Raw genomic sequence first — 18948 nt, forward strand, 5'->3', positions numbered from 1 at the left:
TTCTCATCAAATGCTACTTTCTTATGTGTCTCAGTCAGCTCTACCTCAAGTCTTATTTTATCTTGGTGCAAACAAGAAGCTAAAAATATATCATGTATTAGGTAAAAATGTTTAGCAATAAGGTTAGTGATGAAAAATATCTCATGTATTTTTAACTCCAGGGAAGAATCAACAAATTGCATTCACTTGCAGAGTAGACACAGAAAAGCATAGTGTGTGTACTTACTTATGGGGAGAGACAATGATCGGTCCAGTGCAACGCAAACTATCTAGTTATTTCTCTTGAAAAGTTGTTGTCTGGGCATGATACAATTATAGAAGAGCTTTCTTGAAGGAAGTTTATCTTTCCCTTAATTCTTGCTAACTAGGTACTTAGTTAAAACTACATTTCAGATTGTATACTGTTACTAGTAAGATTGCATTGTCTCATATTTAATTCCTAAAGGAGTTTTGGAGCCATTGATTTTGTCCTATCTACAATCCAAAAAGCTACATTTGTTTGGATCAGGGTTCAATAAGTTCATATTATTGAGTGGTTTTTCGGCTTTGACAATTTATGAATCACTTTTATTGAGCACTAGGTAGTAATCCTTCAAAATGGACTATGTGCAAACTTTCTGACTCCACCTGGGTTTTCCTTTAGTCCAGACATGACATCACGCAACGTATTGGGACAGTTTTGCCATTGCCGGCAATGGGGTGGGTGCGGCTTCCAGATGATGCGTCCGGCCCGTGGGCCGGTAGTTTGACGCCCCTGCTTTAGTCAGTCATCTTATGCTTTCCTATGATTTCTTAAACTGAGGTTTTGTCATAATCTTGACACTTTGTCTCTATGAAATTTCAAAACTACATTTTAAAAATAAACAGAAACCTCACATTCTAGACTAGAAAGTTTTAAAAACATACTTTTCCATACATTTTTCTTTTCCTATCTACTTATTTTGGTCTGAGATTTTTTTGAAGATTTCCACTTTAATCTTGAAAAACTTACTGTACCAAAATGGTAAGATTCAACAGTACTTCTATTTTAAGTATAAAAAATCCCATACAATAAGTAACTACCATGCTGATTGCATGTAAGGCAGATAACCAAATTTTGAAGCCATAGATTTTAAGATTTAATTTTACATATCTTAAAATGACAATGTTAATGTTTGAGTACAATCTTTATTGAATACAAAAAGTTGCCAAAGAGTGAAAAAATACATTATATACAAAACCCACAATCCTTGGGAGGCAGCATGTCCAATATTAAAGAACTATCATACGGTACTTTGAACTGTTTCAACTTGTGGTCTTCCCCCTGTCTAAAAAGAAAAAGTTTAATAAATATATTTCTTTAAGAAGGCTAATTAATTCATGCGTTGTTAGAGGATTTGGTAGTTTGTAAGTCTAGCAAATGGACAATTTGATAGAAGATATTAATATCTATTAGTGCTTAATAATCCTGTTTTAGTATCTTGCTGCACATAATATACACATATGATGCTTGCATAATAGCACTTAAATAAGCTCAAGATTTAAACCCATGTATAAACTGTATGCAATTATCAAGAAGTATACACTGCTATACTTTTGTTAGGAAGCATGAAGTCTGGCAAGGAGAAGGGATTAAGTGCAGTTAGCTTGGATTCATTGTACAACCGCAAAAAGGCTAGGACCCTTAAATTTCTTGGAGTCTTATATAATTGTTCTCATGGGTAGGCTGCCAGACTGAGAAATTCCTTATAGGCAGAACACAGTAGTTAGCCTAAACTCTGCATGTGTGGGTCTGGTTGTTTGCTCTCGACAACAAATTAGGTTTTCTATTTAGATCTGATACATCAATATGTGTTTTAGCATGGATACATTTCCAACTTCAAGATGTTTTGGGGAAAAACCAGCAAGCAATTAAACATAGCTAAGAAAAAAATGCCCAGGAATATTATTTTTCTTTATTTCAATTTATGTGACTCCTGACTGAACTGCCCACCTCCTGTTCCATTTTCTCTGCAACCTCATTTCCATTGGGAGCTGCATCACCACCACCATTGACAGCCGGCTCTGATTTAGATTTCTTAGCTTCAATGTCTCCCTGATGAGGTTCTTCCTCTGGTTTCCTCTGAAGACAAAATTGTTTAGTCTTCACCAAGTGGAACTCTAAATGTGAATCTTAAGAATATTTAGTTATCATTATGCATATTTTATTAAATAGCAACTGCTAACTGCTTTAAATTAAGCAAGATTACAAACAACATGAATATTTATTTGGTCCTCTTCAACTGTTTGAAAATGTAAAAAGTTAATTACCTCAAGTTACTTAGCCTGCATATTACTCTAAAGAGCAAATTTAGGACCAGAATTCTAACATTAGACTAGCAGTTCAAAAAAAAAAGATTATTTAATTATGAGGATCAAATAATTGATTTAAAGGACAATATTGATAATATTGCTCAGGAACTCATATAGTAGTCTGAACATACAATAGAAGAGAATACATGTAGCTCAGGGTTGAACTGTAGAGTCCTTGATTAAAGTGCAGATATTTTATTAAGTGACTAGGAAACAAAACAAGACCTCTGCAAGCAAGCAACCAAGCTCAGAGAACACTGCAATACAAAGATAGCTAAGTAGATTATTCGAGATTGAATAATGCTAGTGAATAAAATTCTCCATTTCCATTTAAAATAAGGGAACTCAGTTCAGCTTCTATGGATGTTATGTCACCTTTGTACTCTGAAGCAGGGGTCCCCAACCCCTGGTCTGTGGACCAGTACCGGGCCGTGGCATGCCAGCAACCGGTCTGCACAGACAAGCAAAGTCCTATCCATGGGATGCAGGCAGCACACAAAACCATGTGCCCTCCAGTCCATGGAAAAACCTCTCTCCATGTAACCAGTTCCTGGTGCCCAAAAGGTTGGGGACCTCTGCTCTGAAGGACTACCATGGATACTTCTGCAGGTCCTTAACACAGGCAAGTTGAAGTGCTCACAGAACCCACAAAATCAAGCTTTGAAATTAAACCTGCGTTAATAAGGAGGGTGCTGCACAGCACAAAACCATAAAAGCTATTAAGGAAGCTAGATGGTTCCCAGACTGACTGGCTCCCAGTGGAAAGGATTTTATGCAGGATATATAAAAACTGTACAAATAATGTGATTTAGCTTTTTAACTGCAGGATTAGCTACAAGCCAGTAAGAATTGCATTTATTTAACAGAATACGCACCTTTTTCCTAACAAGATGGGAGATGTCTGTAGCTCCATCAGTTTTGTGTCCAGCTGGAATCTATTACAGAAACAATTGAAGTTTCTATGAAATATTAACTATAATGGCATAAGGATGCTTGCTATTGCTAGTGTCACTTACTGTTGAAGTTGCACTACTTTCAGACCCTTGTGAAAAGCTAGAAGATCCACCAACCTGGAAAGAAATAAATCCTTTTAAGATACTATTAGAGTCTAACTACTGAAATCTAGAAAATAAACAGATTAGGGCAAAAATGCATTTACTGAAATCTACCTCTTGACTTATTGAACACATCTGAATAGTTTTAAAAACAAATATTGCAAGGTCATTTAAAAGCTTAATCTTTAAATCTTTAGCAAACTAATCTTGCTTTCAGTGACAATTATAAATAAGATCTACAGAAACATGGTTATTTCATATTGCATTCAAATTTCAAGATCATTGTGATCAAATGTCATTGTGATATTAAAGATCCTCTGCTCAGATTTTAGGTTTCAGACCTATTAATCATTTTTCATAGTGAAGTACATCCTGCAGGCACATAGATTTATTTGCCTTGATACAAACATTGTTAAATCTGTTTATTTCAACAGAAACAATGATAAAACTTACTAGAGTTGCTTTCAAAGCCAGTTCAGTCACTGTTGCACTGTTTTGAGACTCTTTTGAATCCTCTATCTTTTCTTTGATTTCAGGAAGCAGGCCCTTGAGTTCTTCTATTTCTTTTTCATCCTCAGCTGGTCCCTCTCCCTTTGCTTTTAGTCGCTCAGCCAACATAACTGAAAAAAGGTGACAATATAGGAGGCCATCAGTACTTTTTGTAAGAACAATTCATTTAATTTGGCCACATTATCACTTGGTACAGAACAACAAAACACAATCCTCCCCCCACCAAACAAAATCAGAGAGCAGTAACTGATCAATTTTCTGTAAATTGACCCACTGACTTTTAAAACAGCTTTATAATGAAACCCCAAATTTTAAACCAAACGTTGGCTCAAGAAAGGCAGAAAGCAAATGATTTGGATGAGGGGAACTCATCACATTTGCAGATGACACCAAGCTGGCAGGAATAGCCAACACTCCAGGAGATAGGTTTAAGATACAGAAGGATCTTTACAGACTTGAACATTGGGCACCATCTATCAAAATGAAATTCAGTGGTGAAAAAAGTAAGGTTCTACATTTAGGCAAGAAAAACCAAATGCACAGATGTAGTTTAGGAGGTACCTTGCTCAATAGTAGCAACTGTGAGAGGGATCTTGGAGTCCTAGTGGACAATCACTTAAATATGAGCCAGCAGTGTGCTGCAGTTGCCAAAAAAGCCAACACAGTGCTAGGCTGCCTTAATAGAGGGATAGAATCAAGATCGCATGATGTGTTAATACTACTTTATAATGCCTTGGTAAGGCCACACTTGGAATATTGCACCCAGTTTTGGTCACCACAATGCAAAAAAGATGTTGGGACTCTAGAAAGAGTACAGAGAAGAGCAACGAAGATGATTGGGGGACCTAAGGCTAAAACATATAAGGAACGGTTGTTGGAATTGGGTATATGTACTTTAACGAAGAGAAGGGTGAGGGGTGACATGATAGCAGTGTTCCAATATCTCAGGGGTTGTCACAAAGAAGAGGGAGTCAAGCTATTCTCCAAAGCACCTGAAGCAAAGACAAGAAGCAATGGATGGAAACTAATCAAGGAGAGAAGCAACCTAGAACTGAGAAACTTCCTGACAGTTAGAACAATTTATCAGTGGAACAACCTGCCTCCACAAGCTGTGAATGCTCCAACATTGGAAGTCTTTAAGAAGAGATTGGACAGCCATTTGTCTGAAATGGTATAGGGCTGAACTTGATGACCTCCAAGGTCCCTTTCAACTTTTTCATTATTATTAAATTTAGATCTATTAGATTTTTCATTTGTAAAAACAAAAAAAACACCCCACAATTATTTCAATTATCACAACAAAACCAGAAACAGATTGGTTCATGGTTCACAGATCACTTGTTAAGCTGAGATTAATACCTTATATTTATTATAGGTAGTCCTCTACTTACAATTGGTCGCTTAAAGTTATAACACACATACACACACACACACACAAACCTAGGACTTATAACCCAGTTTCAAAGTTCCTGTCTCCATGGTCATATGAACAGATTTTGGGCATTCAGTAATGAGCCTGCATTTATAGCTGCTTGCACACTCAGTAGCCATGTAACCACTATTTATGGTTGCTTTCCCAGAAACGTTCTGGCAAAAACTGGTCCATGGCAAAGGATATGTTCCAACCTTCTCAATTTATGACTGTAATTGCCAGGCTCAATTGCGGCCGTAAATCAAGAACTACCTGTAATTTGTCTGAGCAATTTATAAGAAGGTAAAACCAATCCAATGGAACAATCCACTAAGGTGGGTCTCCATCTCCTGGACTGATACCAGTCCATGGCCTGTTAGGAACTGGGTCACACAGCTGGTGATCGGCGGGCAAGTGAACCCTATGTAAACTGCATATGCGTGAGATCAAATTGCACATCCCCCCCCAATGAAAAAACTGTCTTCCATGAAACTTGTCCCTGATGTTAAAAAGATTGGGTGCTGCTGCACTACTGAACTGTTGCAAAACAAAGCCTTAAAGGCATTGTGAAAGCAGGGGGAGGAATGTGATCTTGAATCTCAGGTGACAGTGTTCCCATGTATAGATACATTAAAGTTACACCAAGAAGATACTCTATTAGCCTCAATTCACACAGGCTGTGGATGCTCAGCAGCCCTTTTCAGGATGAGCACACACAATGGATTAAGTCTGAATGCGAGATAATAATCACAACAACCAAAATCCAGAGCAGATATTACTAAAGATGCAGGTGGGAGATTGCATTTTGGACTGCATGTAGTTTCTGAGTCATTTTTGAAGAAAGCCCCAATGTAAATGTGTTGCAGTAAACTAAATACATAGCAATAAGAGCATAAGTTTTTATTGGCTTGCAACTATCTCATCAGCTGAAGCTGGGCAAACTTGTCTCCTGGCTACAGGTTCCTCCTGCCTTTCACTTGTTCCCTCAGGGAAAGAGTGACTCTATCCCAGATCAAACTCTTGCTGAAATTTACCGTATTTTCCGGCGTATAAGACGACTGGGAGTATAAGACGACCCCCTACTTTTCCTGTTAAATTATAGGGTTTGGGCTAATAACTCAATATTTCACTTCCTGGCACACAATCTGCATATTAACAACTCGTTTAGCGTTCGTACCCTTTTTTTATAAGTGCCACGATGTTGCTAAAATAAGAGGTAAACTTCGTGATCCTCCCAGCCCGTGCATAAAACAGAAATGAAAAGTCTTAAGCCTTTCCGTTCCCAAATACCAAGGTTTTCCCCGAGTTTTGCGCAGTTAAACAAATGGCATTTGCGTATTAATGTTTCTCCACGAAGCACAAAATTCGCCTGAATTAAGGAAAGTGGGGAGCTAAAGAATCTGGGACTACGGGGAATGCCTCTGGCATGATGGGCAACCCCGGGAAACACGAGGACTGTAGCGGCACCCTCAGTTCGCACATTCCGATCCAGAAAGCGCCCGGAGCCTACTCCGTTACTTCTAACGGAACGTCTCCACGCCCACGTCCCGCCCGCCTTTTAAACCCCGCCCTTTTCCCCCCCGTAATGTTTCCCTGCTCCGCCTGCTCTGTGATTGGCCCAGCTTTGCTCCTTCCCCGCCAAAGGGGGGCCTCGCTTTCTTTCCTCTGAGCTCTCTCACTTGGTGCGCTGCTGCTCTCAGTTCCGCACTCCGTGACTGGGTAAGCAATTCTTCTAGTCGGCGCAGGTCAGGCGGTGCCTCGGCGGGAGTAAAGGTGCTCCCTTCCTACTGTCGAGCGGCGCACCTCTGGGGACCGCCTGCCCCTCCTCTCGTCGGGGACCTGACAGCCAGCATTGAAAGCGCCAGCATGGCCAGTCCTAGAGAGAGCAATGGCGGCGGCTGCAGTAGCCGCCCCAGGAGCTGACGAGTTTGCCCTCCATCACCCGTTCGCCGTCGGCCGCTTAACCACGGGTCGCCATCGCCTACCTCCATTCACCCAGCGATCCCGCCGTCCAGCAGAAAAGAGAAAAGATCAGAAAGGTGAATAGTATTTTCCGGTGTATAAGACAACTGGGCGTATAAGACGACCCCCAACTTTTGAGAAGATTTTCATGGGTTAAAATGTCGTCTTATACGCCGGAAGTTTGTTCTGATCGATCCAGTCCCTTACATACTCCAAACAGCAAGTCAGCAACTCCACAGTGATTATATGCAACAATGTACCAACATGACACTTCATTGTATGTTAGGCTTTCCTCCAAAATTTCAACATACATTCACCCTATACTGAAATAACCAATGGATCAACTGTTCCCTTCCCCAGAGCTGAGCCACACACTCAGAAAGGAGCAAAATCACATTCACAGTGCTTCACAATTTCCTTCTCTTCAAGTTCCTACTCATATCATATATCAGAACAAGATGCTTCTGTCTTCCACACAGGTGTAAAACTGGATTGGAATTGATCTAGATAACTCATTCTTTCTAGAATATTCTGTAGCTGAAAACTGACTTCTCTAAATCTTCCTCACTCCCCCCCAAAACCAGAAATTGTGGAAGTTGTCGAAGGAAGGTAATGGCAAATTGCACCCAATGTTAATTTGAAACTCGAAACAAGCAGGGAACAGTAATGGAGGAACATAATTAAAAGGATGCAGAACTTCTGCTTTGATTTACCCAGTCTTTTGTCAATTACTTCCATTGATTTACTGAACTGCAGCACTGCTTCCTCATACTGATTGTTGTAGTGATATGCCAATCCAAGGTGGTAGTGAGTCTCTGCAAGCAAACGGTCATAGGCTTCTAAATACTTCTGCTGAAGAGTCAAGCAGGAATGGAACTCCTCTATAGCTTGCATGTAGTTTTCTGTAGAAGACACCAGAAAATCATGATAAATGTTATCCCAAAAGAAGACAAACTCAATTCTAAAAGCAATATAGAAAAATATTCACATTTGTTTAGGAAAATAATTGTATCATATATTGGAGACAAGTAGACTCAGTTCAAAGGTACAATTATAATTTTGCAAACCAGGAATTTAATAGCTAACAAGACAATATGCATCCTCCATGTTATCTTTTTCTCTTCTTCAGCCATCATACAGGTAGTCCTCAACATAAAACCATTCACTTAGTGATGATTCAAAGTAACAACAGCACTGAAAAAACATAACTTACAATTGGTCCTCACACTTACAACCACTGCTGTGTCCCTATGATTACAGCATCAAAATTTGGGCACTTGGCAACCGTCATGTATTTATGACAGTTGCAGTGTCCTGGGGTCATGTGATTGCCATTTGCAATTTTCCCACCTGGCTTCCAATAACCAAAGTCAAAGGAGGAAACTGGATTCATTTAACTGTATGATACACCTAACAACTATGGCAAAAAGGTCAGTAAGATTGGTCATGTGACAGCTCACTTTGTGACTGTCATAACTTGTGTCTGCAGTGGGGAGACTCCATTACGGTTGTAAGTTGAAGACTATCTATATCAGTTTAATTAGGAATTAAGTGCTAGAACAGTGGGGAAAAATGCCAGCTATACAAATATAATTTAATTATAATAAAAAAGAAACAACTTTCAATTTATAATACACATAAAAGCATATCAAACTTGTCAAAACACAGTATATGATATGCTTCAGTTTATGCTACTTCAATTTTGTATAATTTTAATGTAAAATATGACTGAAAGGTTGATAGTCAATGCATAACAGACATGCTCTCATATACAGTCACAACATGCAAAACACTTTAGAAATAGCATGTCTGGACAACTTTAAGTCAATTACCAGATTCAATGCTAACTTCTCCTAGTTTTAGATGAGCCTGAGCAGCATGGAGCTGTGCTTCTTTAGTGTCCTGCCTAGACCAAAAAAGCAAATCAGAAAATACACTGTAATAACATTCGTCTGTAGTATAGTTAAGGACATTATTTTATTAGAACTTCCAAGACAAACCTTTTATATATTACTTTTGCTAATTCCAGCATATCCCAAGCCAGTTCTAAGTTTCCAACTTCATCTTCTTCACTCTCCTGAAGGAATATGATTTATTAGTCATATTAGATAGTACCAATTTCCTATCCCTTAATAGCAATCATAAATATTGAACTCTGCACTGAGTCTTATGAAAATGATAGTCTTTCTCATAGAAATACTCTTATTAAGAGAAGATTTCACACAGCTTTAGAACAGATTATCTTTTTTCATACAACCAGAAAATATTTCTTAAGGAGTTTTTACCATAGAAGAGCCATCTCTTTTATCTTCTAATAGGACATTTTTCTCCTGCATAACACTAATAGCTTTTAATAGATGTGAATACTGATTTATACTTCACCTTTTCTTCAGCTGTAGAATAATTTTCTTTCTCCTCTTCAGTTTTATCATCTTCTTCTGACCCTTCTGTCTCTGTAAGAGGAGTTTCCTGTTTATATACACTAGTGGCATGCTATTTACTTGGTTATTTTATTCAATACCATTCTGACAGCATCATTATTTAACAATCTTTCTAAACTCAACTGCATGCTATTGTTTTATAATTGTCAAGACATTCAGGAAACATTCATAATTTTAAAAATATCTGCAGATTAAAGATTTAATTTGAAGAATACTTCCACATTTTTAACCAAAGTTAACTCATTTCTATTTATATGAAATTTTCTGATGCATAAACTGAAAACAGGAAAAGGTACTTGACTCTGCTACATATAAATTAACTTTTAGAACAGTTCAGTGCATTGATCAGTTTCTCTGGTGAGGATTATTTACAATGGATCCAATTCCAAAAGGATTAATTAAGGTGGGATAGTTCAAGTTGTTAACTCTGCCAGTTTTGAGAAAATATGCTGTTTACAGAACAAGTAAACAGTATTTTTCTGCATCTTACTGGTTTTCATTTAAATACCTAAATACAATCTGCTTTAAAAAAACATTTAGGAGGTAGAATCTGAAGTTTCTGCAAGGTCTGAAATATGCTTACTGGCATGCCTCTTTTAATATATCAATTATATTTTGCAAATAGCTGCAATTAATAAGACATTTAACTGCTTAAAAATTGAACAGATAAATTAACAAAGTCATGTTATAAGGCAGGAAAAACAGCATGAAAATTATGAATTTGCTAGTTGCACCATGATATTTCTAGATATGACAGCAAATTGTTAATTTTTAGCATAAATCTATAATCTCAACATCTTAATGTAATGGTACTATTGCTTTGGTATAAAATGACAGGAGAAAAGCTATGCTTTTGAGTTGATCTTGCAATATCAGAGCATGCAGTGAACATCCATTCAGCATTCTCTAATGGCCACTGCTTTTTAGACTAACAATAACCCCAAATCAGCCAATAGTTTTCCTATGTCCATCAGTTAACTGTTTGGGGGGGGGAAGTGGGGGGGGAGTAATTATGCTATTCTGTGCACTTTTATATTTCTCCCTAGCTACACCCCTTCCCTCACTCAAGGAAAAGAGAATTCTGAATGGATTAGTGTTTTACTTGGGTTAGCATTCTAACAAAATCCACCAAGTATTTTCTATCCCTGTTACCTTCTCCCTCTCCCATCTCGTGATCCTTTTCTTCTTCCTTTTCTACCTTAGCAGCAGCTTCAGCTTTTTCTTCAATTTCTATTTCACGTGACTGTTCAACAACCCCTGGAGAAGTAATTTCATTTGGAGCTGTAGGCAACGTTTTCCCTGAAGTTATAGGTTCTTTCAATTTTTCTTCCTCTTTCAAATCCACGTTTTCTTGTCCGACAACAATGTCTGTTTCTTGAATAGGCACAGGTGCTTGTTCTCCCTTCTCTGCCTGCCTTTCTGCTTCATCAACAGCAGACACCAATTCTTCTTCCTCTGAAGTTTTTGCTGATGTCTCTACTATTGAATTTTCTAGCTTTGCATTTGTGTGTTTTTCAACAGCCAAAACTACAAGCTTTTCTTCCTTCTGTTCTTTCTTTTGTAAAGCCAGCTTTTTTTCTTCTGCGGTCTCTTCCTTCTGTATACTGTCTCCACTAGCTGCTTCTGCAGCCTCTTCTGTTATTAGCTTTTCTTCCCCAGGCGTTTTATCTACAACCAATACTTTCTTAAGTACAATGTCTTCCTGGGTTTCTTCTGCTGCTAGTTTTTCTTCTCCAGCTCTCTCTTCCGGCTTTTCTTCTGCAGCAGCACTACCTTCTAATGAATCTTCCAGAGTTATTTCATTGATACGTTTTTCTTTCACATCTTCTACTTGCTTGGTTGATTTTTCTTTTTCTCCAAGATCGTTGTCTATATTCACAGCTGCCTTTTCTTCTCTAACTTCTTCCACTTCTGCATCTTTATTTTTCACTTGTGCTCTAGTTTCTACCAGAGATTCTTCTGAAGTTTTTCTTGATTCGTTTTCCCCCATGGCATTATATACCTGATCTCTTAATTCCTCCCTTGCTTCTTCTACATGAAGAAGGAAGATGAAGCACAAAGAAATCTTCGAATTTAGTGATAAGCATTTATGATCTTCACATCCCACCCTATGTCCCACTAACACCATGCTGCCAAAATACCAGATGCTTATTTTTAATTTAAGAACAAGCACCTCTGTAACATTTATGAACTGCAAGCAGTGGAGCTTAAGCAATGAATTGTGTGCTAGCAGGAGTTAACAGCCAAGCAAGAGATGCCAAGCTTCTGAGACACCAAACATTGCAGAGGAAAGCCACTATAAATTGAGGGGCTTAAGCAAATTTGACAAGCAATTATACACTCTCTGAAGTGAATTACATTTATACTTACAACAGAATTTATACTTCAAATCTTATATAATAAGATTAGAGAGCTCTGCACCATATATAAGTTGGTTGCAAGCCCAAGTGTTGTATTTTTATCTGGTTTAGTCTCAAAAAATTTTCTTTTAAGGTTTACTTCAAATTGTTTCTAAAACAAGTATAGAAATCAAGGTTTTCATCAAGAAAAAACAATTGATACTCTCTCCCATGAAGAACAAGTGGCAGGATTTTAATTTAATAGAAGCACTGATTTAGCCAAAAGAAATTTAAGTACTGCAATTTTTACTTAAGTGACCTTACTAAATTACTGTAATTTTAAATTTTACAATTTGTGTTAAGACAATCTGAATTCATGCCTCATATTCATTCAGAATACATAACAGCTTGGCATCTCTCTAATGCATTAAGACAGCTCTACATACCATCTATATTATCAGCGCTTTCTACCGTTGAGTCTTCTGTTTTTTCTTCTTCCTCTTCCACCTGCACTCCTTCCAAAGCATTTCCCAACACCCCGTTTTCCATTCTAGGACAATATTAATTGATGAAATGATTTACAGGCCATGTGTTGTTGTGTCATTAACCAGTGTTTAATAGAAACATTAATATTTTATTCAGGTAGTTCAGTGTTCAAATTCTAATAAATTACATGTTTAATCTAGGAACACTTGGAAGATTTCAGTGTTATGATAGCATAACACAAACTGGCCCTCATTTCAAGTTGCATAGTTTTACTCTGGAATACATGGCTCATTAAAAAGAACAGCTGGGAATGGAGGTATCCAAGATTAACCAACCCAAACAAATAAAATAAACTGTATCTTTCCAATTTTTAGAACTATAGTTCATAAATATTTACAGACTTCTACACTGGGTCTAGGAAAAAGCTATTAGGTTCTGATACCACATCTTCAATAATAAAATATCTATAAAATTTATTCTGGTGTCTTGAGACTTGTTGGCAGATTTGCAAATTTCAGAGCAAATATTTAGTATGAATATATATTCACACACACACACTTATGAAAATATGATTTTGGGGTCTTTCTTGGAAAATAAAGTGGCATAGAAAGAGTCTCTTGCACATAGAAGAACTAAAGCACATGTGAACAGTAGCAGTAAGAATTGTATGAATTACTGACTGGTTAAATTTTAAATGAATATACCGAAGTTCGGCTTCCGGTTTGCCAAGTCAGCCAACATAGACTTCTGGAGGACGGCTCTCGCCTTCCACATCCAGTTTTGCATCGCTGGGGGGGGTCCTAAAAGGGCCGAAGAGCCACCTTGGAGGGGCGACCAGATAGAAGGGGCTTTTGCAGAAACGTGAGTGAGCCGCAACCCCCCCCCCCCGTTGGTGCCTGCATTCCCTTCGTACTGGCGGATGAAAGACTGGCCATAGTAATATGGCCAGTTACTAGGCTGCAGACAGCCACAAACTTACCATCAGGCAACATTAAAGCTAAATAAGCTGCTAAGTACCTTCCCCCCTGTGGAGAAGGAGGGGGGAATTCAACCCTCCCTTCAAATAAGCAGCGAGCAAGCCCAGGGGTGTTTTTTTTAAAAAAAAGTTCAAACGGACTAAAAGAAAAGAACTTTCAAAGTACTTGGGGGACACTCAGTGGCTAAACCTGAAATTGCAATCTTTCTCTTTAAAGAAATCAAGAAACTATTTAAGAAAAACAAGGTAAGATTAACCTTGGAACACCAGATATGAAACTTCACTATGGAAGAGTTTCAAAAACAAATCTATGCCATGTGGGAAATATCTTACCAAACTTATCAGTTCCTTTCTTCAGCTGGCAATGAAATAAGAGCTTTTGGAAAAGAACTAGAAAGCATCTCGAAGAAACGAACTCAAACTGTGACTACAACTAATATTTTATTGGGACAGAACTTAACAGAAGAAATTGAACAATCAAATACATTGGCAGAAGAATTAAATATTCAACAAATACAGACTTTTGAAGATTATAATGGAAAACAGGTGGAAAAAGTCTATTCAGACCAGGACAATTATATCAAGAGGCGAAAATAATGAGAAGATTTGGTGCTGTTAAGTCTCCTCAATCCTTCAAAAGTGGAGACTGGAGGGCCACTTCAATATGATATATCAACACAAGAATGCTTTGATGACCCTGAGGCAAAGAAGCGAAAAATGACATGGCAAAGGAAGAAAGCAAGAATAAGATTGAAGAAATATGGACATACTTAAGAGGCCTGAAATAGATAATACCAAAATAGACAGGATTGTACTTGGATTACGAGATTGTTTTGATGAGTAGATAAAAATACTAATTAAAAAAATAAAAATAAAACACAGATGTATGAATACTAACATTGAAATATTGAGTTCCTTAAATGACATGGATTAAGATGTATATATGTTAAAAATGATAGAATGTTAACTAATATACTTGGATGTAGTGACATGAGAGGATGTATTAAATGTTGAAACGGAAGAAATTTTGGTTAATTTTTAGTATGTGGAAACTATAAATGAGAAACAAGAATATTATATTGTCCTCTTTCTCCTCCTTGCAATTGTTATTCTAATGACTACTATTCTAATATTGTACTACTAATATTGATATGAAAATGAGATAAATAAGAAGTGTATTACATTACTAGGTATTGGAGAAAATTGTGTAAAGGGAAAGGAGGTTATTTAGCAATATGAAAATGAGAAATTTTAAACGTTTAATTTTAATGTCAATGTAAAATTAAAGCTAGAAAAATATGTAAGGTGTTTGATGTTTTAAAGATGGAATGTTAAAATATAAAATATACTAAAGTATTGATAAATATAAGAAAACTATTAAATGACTGATGGATAGCAATGAGAAGTATGTTAATTTAGATAAGAGATAGTATGTATTAAAGGAAAAAAGAGAGGAAGTATTGGTTACAACAATTTGGAGATTTGTAACAATATGTATTTGTCTGAAATGGAACTATTTTAACCCAGACACCACGTTGCTTTTTAAAGATACTATTGTAATATTGGAAAACTAATAATAATAATAAAAAAGAATATACTGAAGTTCACTTGGCTAAATGATAGGACATATTAATTTACCTTGCCAACTCCAGAAGTGATTTTCCATAAAAAAAGAAAGCTTCAGCACACTCATTCGCTGTTTCACCATACTTCTTGCCCCTAAAGAAAAAATAGATATAAATTCTCCCCAGTTTTTTAAGAATTACTTCAACTGAACTTAAATTGTATTAAGGGATAATAAGCAATTTCAAATTAACTCATTAACATACTTTCCAAACTGCAGATCAACTTACAACAGTTCATTTAGTGATCATTCAGTTACAACAGCACTGAAAAGTCAGTTTTTCACTTACAACCGTTGCAGCATCCCCATGGTGATGTGATCAAAATTCAGACACTTGGCAACTGACATGTATTTATGACAGTTGTAGTGTCCCAGGTCATGTGATCACCTTTTGCAATCTTTTGACAAGCAAAGTCAATGGGCAAGCCAGATTCATTTAACAACCATGTTGTTACTAACTTAACTGCAATAATTCACGTAACTGTGGCAAGAAAAGTCATAAAATAGGCAAAACTCACTCAACAAATATCTCACATAGCAACAGAAATTTTGGATTCAATTGTGGTTAAGTCAAGACCTATTTGTACTGAATATTAACTCATACTGCCATGTAAATAAAAAATAAGCTAGTAAAGAACTAGATAGCAGAGTCCTGAGTAAATTAGGTTGTGTTAAAGGATTTATTCCTTGACTGTAAATGTATTAGTCTTAACTACATAAAGGTGTTGTTACGGCTTGACTGAATTGGAATGTAGCTCAACAGACAAAATCTATTCACCTGCTTATTTGCCATGTTAGCTTCTTAATGAACCTTTAAACTATGTAGAACATATCAAAAATAAACTACAACAGAGAAGACTAAAATCTTCAAATACTAAAAATATAGTTGTGTAAACATCTTTTACCCTCCCATTATATATAATCTCAAATCTTTGACATGCTACACCCATTTAAAAGCAGATTTATAGAACGCTCTAAATACTTACAAAAGGCTAGCGGCTTCCTGAAACGCATTAACAGCAGATGGAATATCTCCCATTACCAGATTCTTTTGTCCCAAGCCGAGTAATCTCTTGGCTTCCCCATCCACATCAATACTGGAAGTATGAAAATATATATTGTCTTCCCATAATATAGCTTTTTACATAACAATGGTCAATACAACATTTAAAAAGAAAATATACAAACTAGAATATAATTAATTTTAAAAGCTTAACATTATATAAAGCACAAAGTAGAATAAAAAGATTAGGTGAAGAGATATTATTCAAGAGCCATCTAAATATTTTGTCAGTCTCTAGGATTCCAAGGCCTGCTTAAACAACCAGGTCTTGAGAAACCTCCAGAAAGCTGAGGGGAAGGATGTTTATTAAAGGGAGGGTACACAGCAGAAGAGGCCTACTACCCAGGATCTGCCAAGTGAAATTCCTTAGTCAATGGGACCCCCAGCATGCCCCCTCTGCTAGATTTGGTGGAACAAGTAGATGTTAATAGGGAAAAGGTAGTCTCATACCATTTAGGGCTTTAAAGGTCATAATTACTGGTAGCACCTTGGAATGGAACCAGAACAGGTTGGTAACCAATGCAGCTAGCAGAGCAGAGGCATGTTCCTCCGGATTACTAATTTACACTAGTTTTTATACTTACTGTTTGGCCAAATAATATACCCTCCAGTTACCTTGTTACCTTGAATGAGGCTGTATTCTGTGTCTCACGTGTTTGTTTTTTATCCAATTATTTCTTACCTCTCTGTTTTGTCAGCAGAAGTAGAGGGAGCAGAAGCCTCTTCTGTCATCGTGAAACTGAAAATTTAAGTTAGGCAAATTAGGAAGTTTTCAAAGTTTAGCCAGAAGGCATTTGGAACATAAACACTAAGCGTTTATCACATTTCCAAGTATTTAGGCTACCACCTAAATTACTAAGTGTGGTGTAAAATAACTTGCTACTTCAGATAAGTTGACTATTTTTCTTAAGTTCTCATGCAGTGGCAAATCATTAGCTTTGCCATTGCCAAAAGAGCAATACATGAGTAATATTAAGATTGAAAACTCACAATTGGTTTAAAAGCAGCTTTAAAAAGGGTTTCTATATATTTCAATATACATAGGAAGCATATGTGATCTGATATATATTCCAGTGATAAAAAAACCAGCATGGAGAACTTGCTATTTCCCATAGCTTTAAATGACAAGCTATACCAAAGAAGAAATATATGATCCTCTGAAATACCTACACAACAGCATGTGAACAATTACTGGAAAAGCTAAAAAAAAAATATTTTGCACAACTGCATTTGAAGCTTTCGTCCCTCAAGCATGTTCCATTTCCTGTCCTAATAAAAGCCACAGGGGCTCAAGCTTCACAAGTATGTATGTATGTGTGTGTGTGTGTGTGTGTGTGTGTGTGTATATCCAATATATATACCCAGGCCCTATAATACGCCCAAATGTGTCGAGAGGCATCAGACTGGCACCAATACCAATAACTCAGGTTTCTCAAGCATGTTTTAAAGCCATTTCTTCTGCAAGAAGAAGCGTCCCGCTGCCTACGGAGGCCTTCACCTGAAGAGACAATGGGGCCACTTTCTCGCCTCTCCTGTCAGCGCTTTCGGCGCCAAATCTCAACGGCCGCTTTTGATGGGCCCAGAGTGCTGGCCACGTGACTCGTTTCCTTCCTTCCTTCCACCATCCCCTCCCCGCCCCTCCCTCGCTTTGGCGCGCGCCAGATTGATAGCTATTGAAAATGGCGGCATAAACTCCAGCCAGGTCACGTGGTGTCTCGGTTTTTTTAAGAACCGCCGCCCCCGTCACGCAGAGGACGGCACGTACAAACCCACTCAAAACGGGGAGGGGAGGGAGAATTGGTGAGGTTTCAAAGAAATGGAAGAAAAATTACAGGAAAGAAACCGGCTCCAAAACTGTACAGCTGCGTCCGAACATCACCAGATTACGACCTGAGAACAAACGCTAAAAGGCTCCTTGGTATCGCGGCCGCTGTCGCCCCTTTTATTACACGAACCCACCGCTCAACTCCCCCTTCCTGCTTATCCAGCTCGGAGGAAAGAAATCCTGCCTCAAGCCCCTTGTACCTTAAAAGGCGATGGTAACCAACGACCCGCCACAGAAAATCAAAAGCGAAGCAATAATCAGCAGACAAACGCAGCCCACTGCCCCTCCGGATGCTTATATAGCCCTTGAGGACACGCCCCAGTGGCGCGAAGCACGCTCTCCCGGAAAAGAAACTACGTTTCCCAGAATGCCTTGTGGTCTGCTGAGGGCTTTCGACGAACCTCCGGATGCTTATATAGCCCTTGAGGACACGCCCCAGTGGCGCGAAGCACGCTCTCCCGGAAAAGGAACTACGTTTCCCAGAATGCTTTGTGGTCTCCTGCTAAGGGCTTTCGACGAACCTCCGGATGCTTATATAGCCCTTGAGGACACGCCCCAGTGGCGCGAAGCACGCTCTCCCGGAAAAGAAACTACGTTTCCCAGAACTTGTGGTCTCCTGCTAAGGGCTTTCGACGAATCGGAAGGCGTCTTCAAAATAAAGGAATGGCAGTCTCTTGACGAGTGTCGTTAATACCAGTAGCTACTATTGTAGTAGAACTGGGTGGTACCCTCTGCAATTCGACTGGCATTTTGGGAAAGGTAGTCCAAAAAATCGGAGTAAATAAAGCTCACCAGCTCGGCGTGCTGGAAAGTACAATCTCACAACGTAGTAGATGTGGGTTCCGCGCACGAGAACCGGCTTGCAAGCATTAAAAATAATTGGTTGTGCAATATATTTGTTTCAAACAAATTCCCCGGGATTTTA

At 38.0% G+C, this 18948-nt stretch overlaps 1 protein-coding gene across 1 annotated transcript; it reads right to left on the reverse strand.

Moving 5' to 3' along the window:
- Positions 1 to 1147: 1147 nt before the first annotated feature.
- On the reverse strand, positions 1148 to 18357 carry NASP (nuclear autoantigenic sperm protein). The gene is made up of 15 exons (XM_081324122.1): positions 18224 to 18357; positions 16881 to 16937; positions 16122 to 16232; positions 15150 to 15230; positions 12496 to 12599; positions 10863 to 11741; positions 9652 to 9722; positions 9270 to 9346; positions 9102 to 9175; positions 7983 to 8171; positions 3840 to 4006; positions 3348 to 3401; positions 3207 to 3266; positions 1973 to 2101; positions 1148 to 1307 (listed from the first exon to the last, which is right to left on the reverse strand). The coding sequence occupies exons 2-15, from the start codon at positions 16928 to 16930 to the stop codon at positions 1263 to 1265; spliced, it is 2091 nt and encodes a 696-aa protein (XP_081180248.1). The 5' UTR covers positions 16931 to 16937; positions 18224 to 18357; the 3' UTR covers positions 1148 to 1262.
- Positions 18358 to 18948: the final 591 nt, after the last annotated feature.

This window comes from Vipera berus (genome assembly GCF_964194415.1).
Source record: "Vipera berus genome assembly, chromosome: 3".
NCBI lineage: Eukaryota > Metazoa > Chordata > Lepidosauria > Squamata > Viperidae > Vipera > Vipera berus.

What these genes read in the sequence shown, in the direction of transcription:
- NASP (XM_081324122.1), bottom strand. Translation starts at nt 16,930, where the DNA reads ATGACAGAAGAGGCTTCTGCTCCCTCTACTTCTGCTGACAAAACAGAG. An exon ending in AGTAATTGACAAAAGACTGG is followed by an intron (nt 4,007 to 7,982) that starts GTAAATCAAAGC and finishes ACCTTTTTTCAG; the next exon opens with TTATGTTGGCTGAGCGACTA. An exon ending in CCCATCTTGTTAGGAAAAAG is followed by an intron (nt 2,102 to 3,206) that starts GTGCGTATTCTG and finishes TTTTGTCTTCAG; the next exon opens with AGGAAACCAGAGGAAGAACC.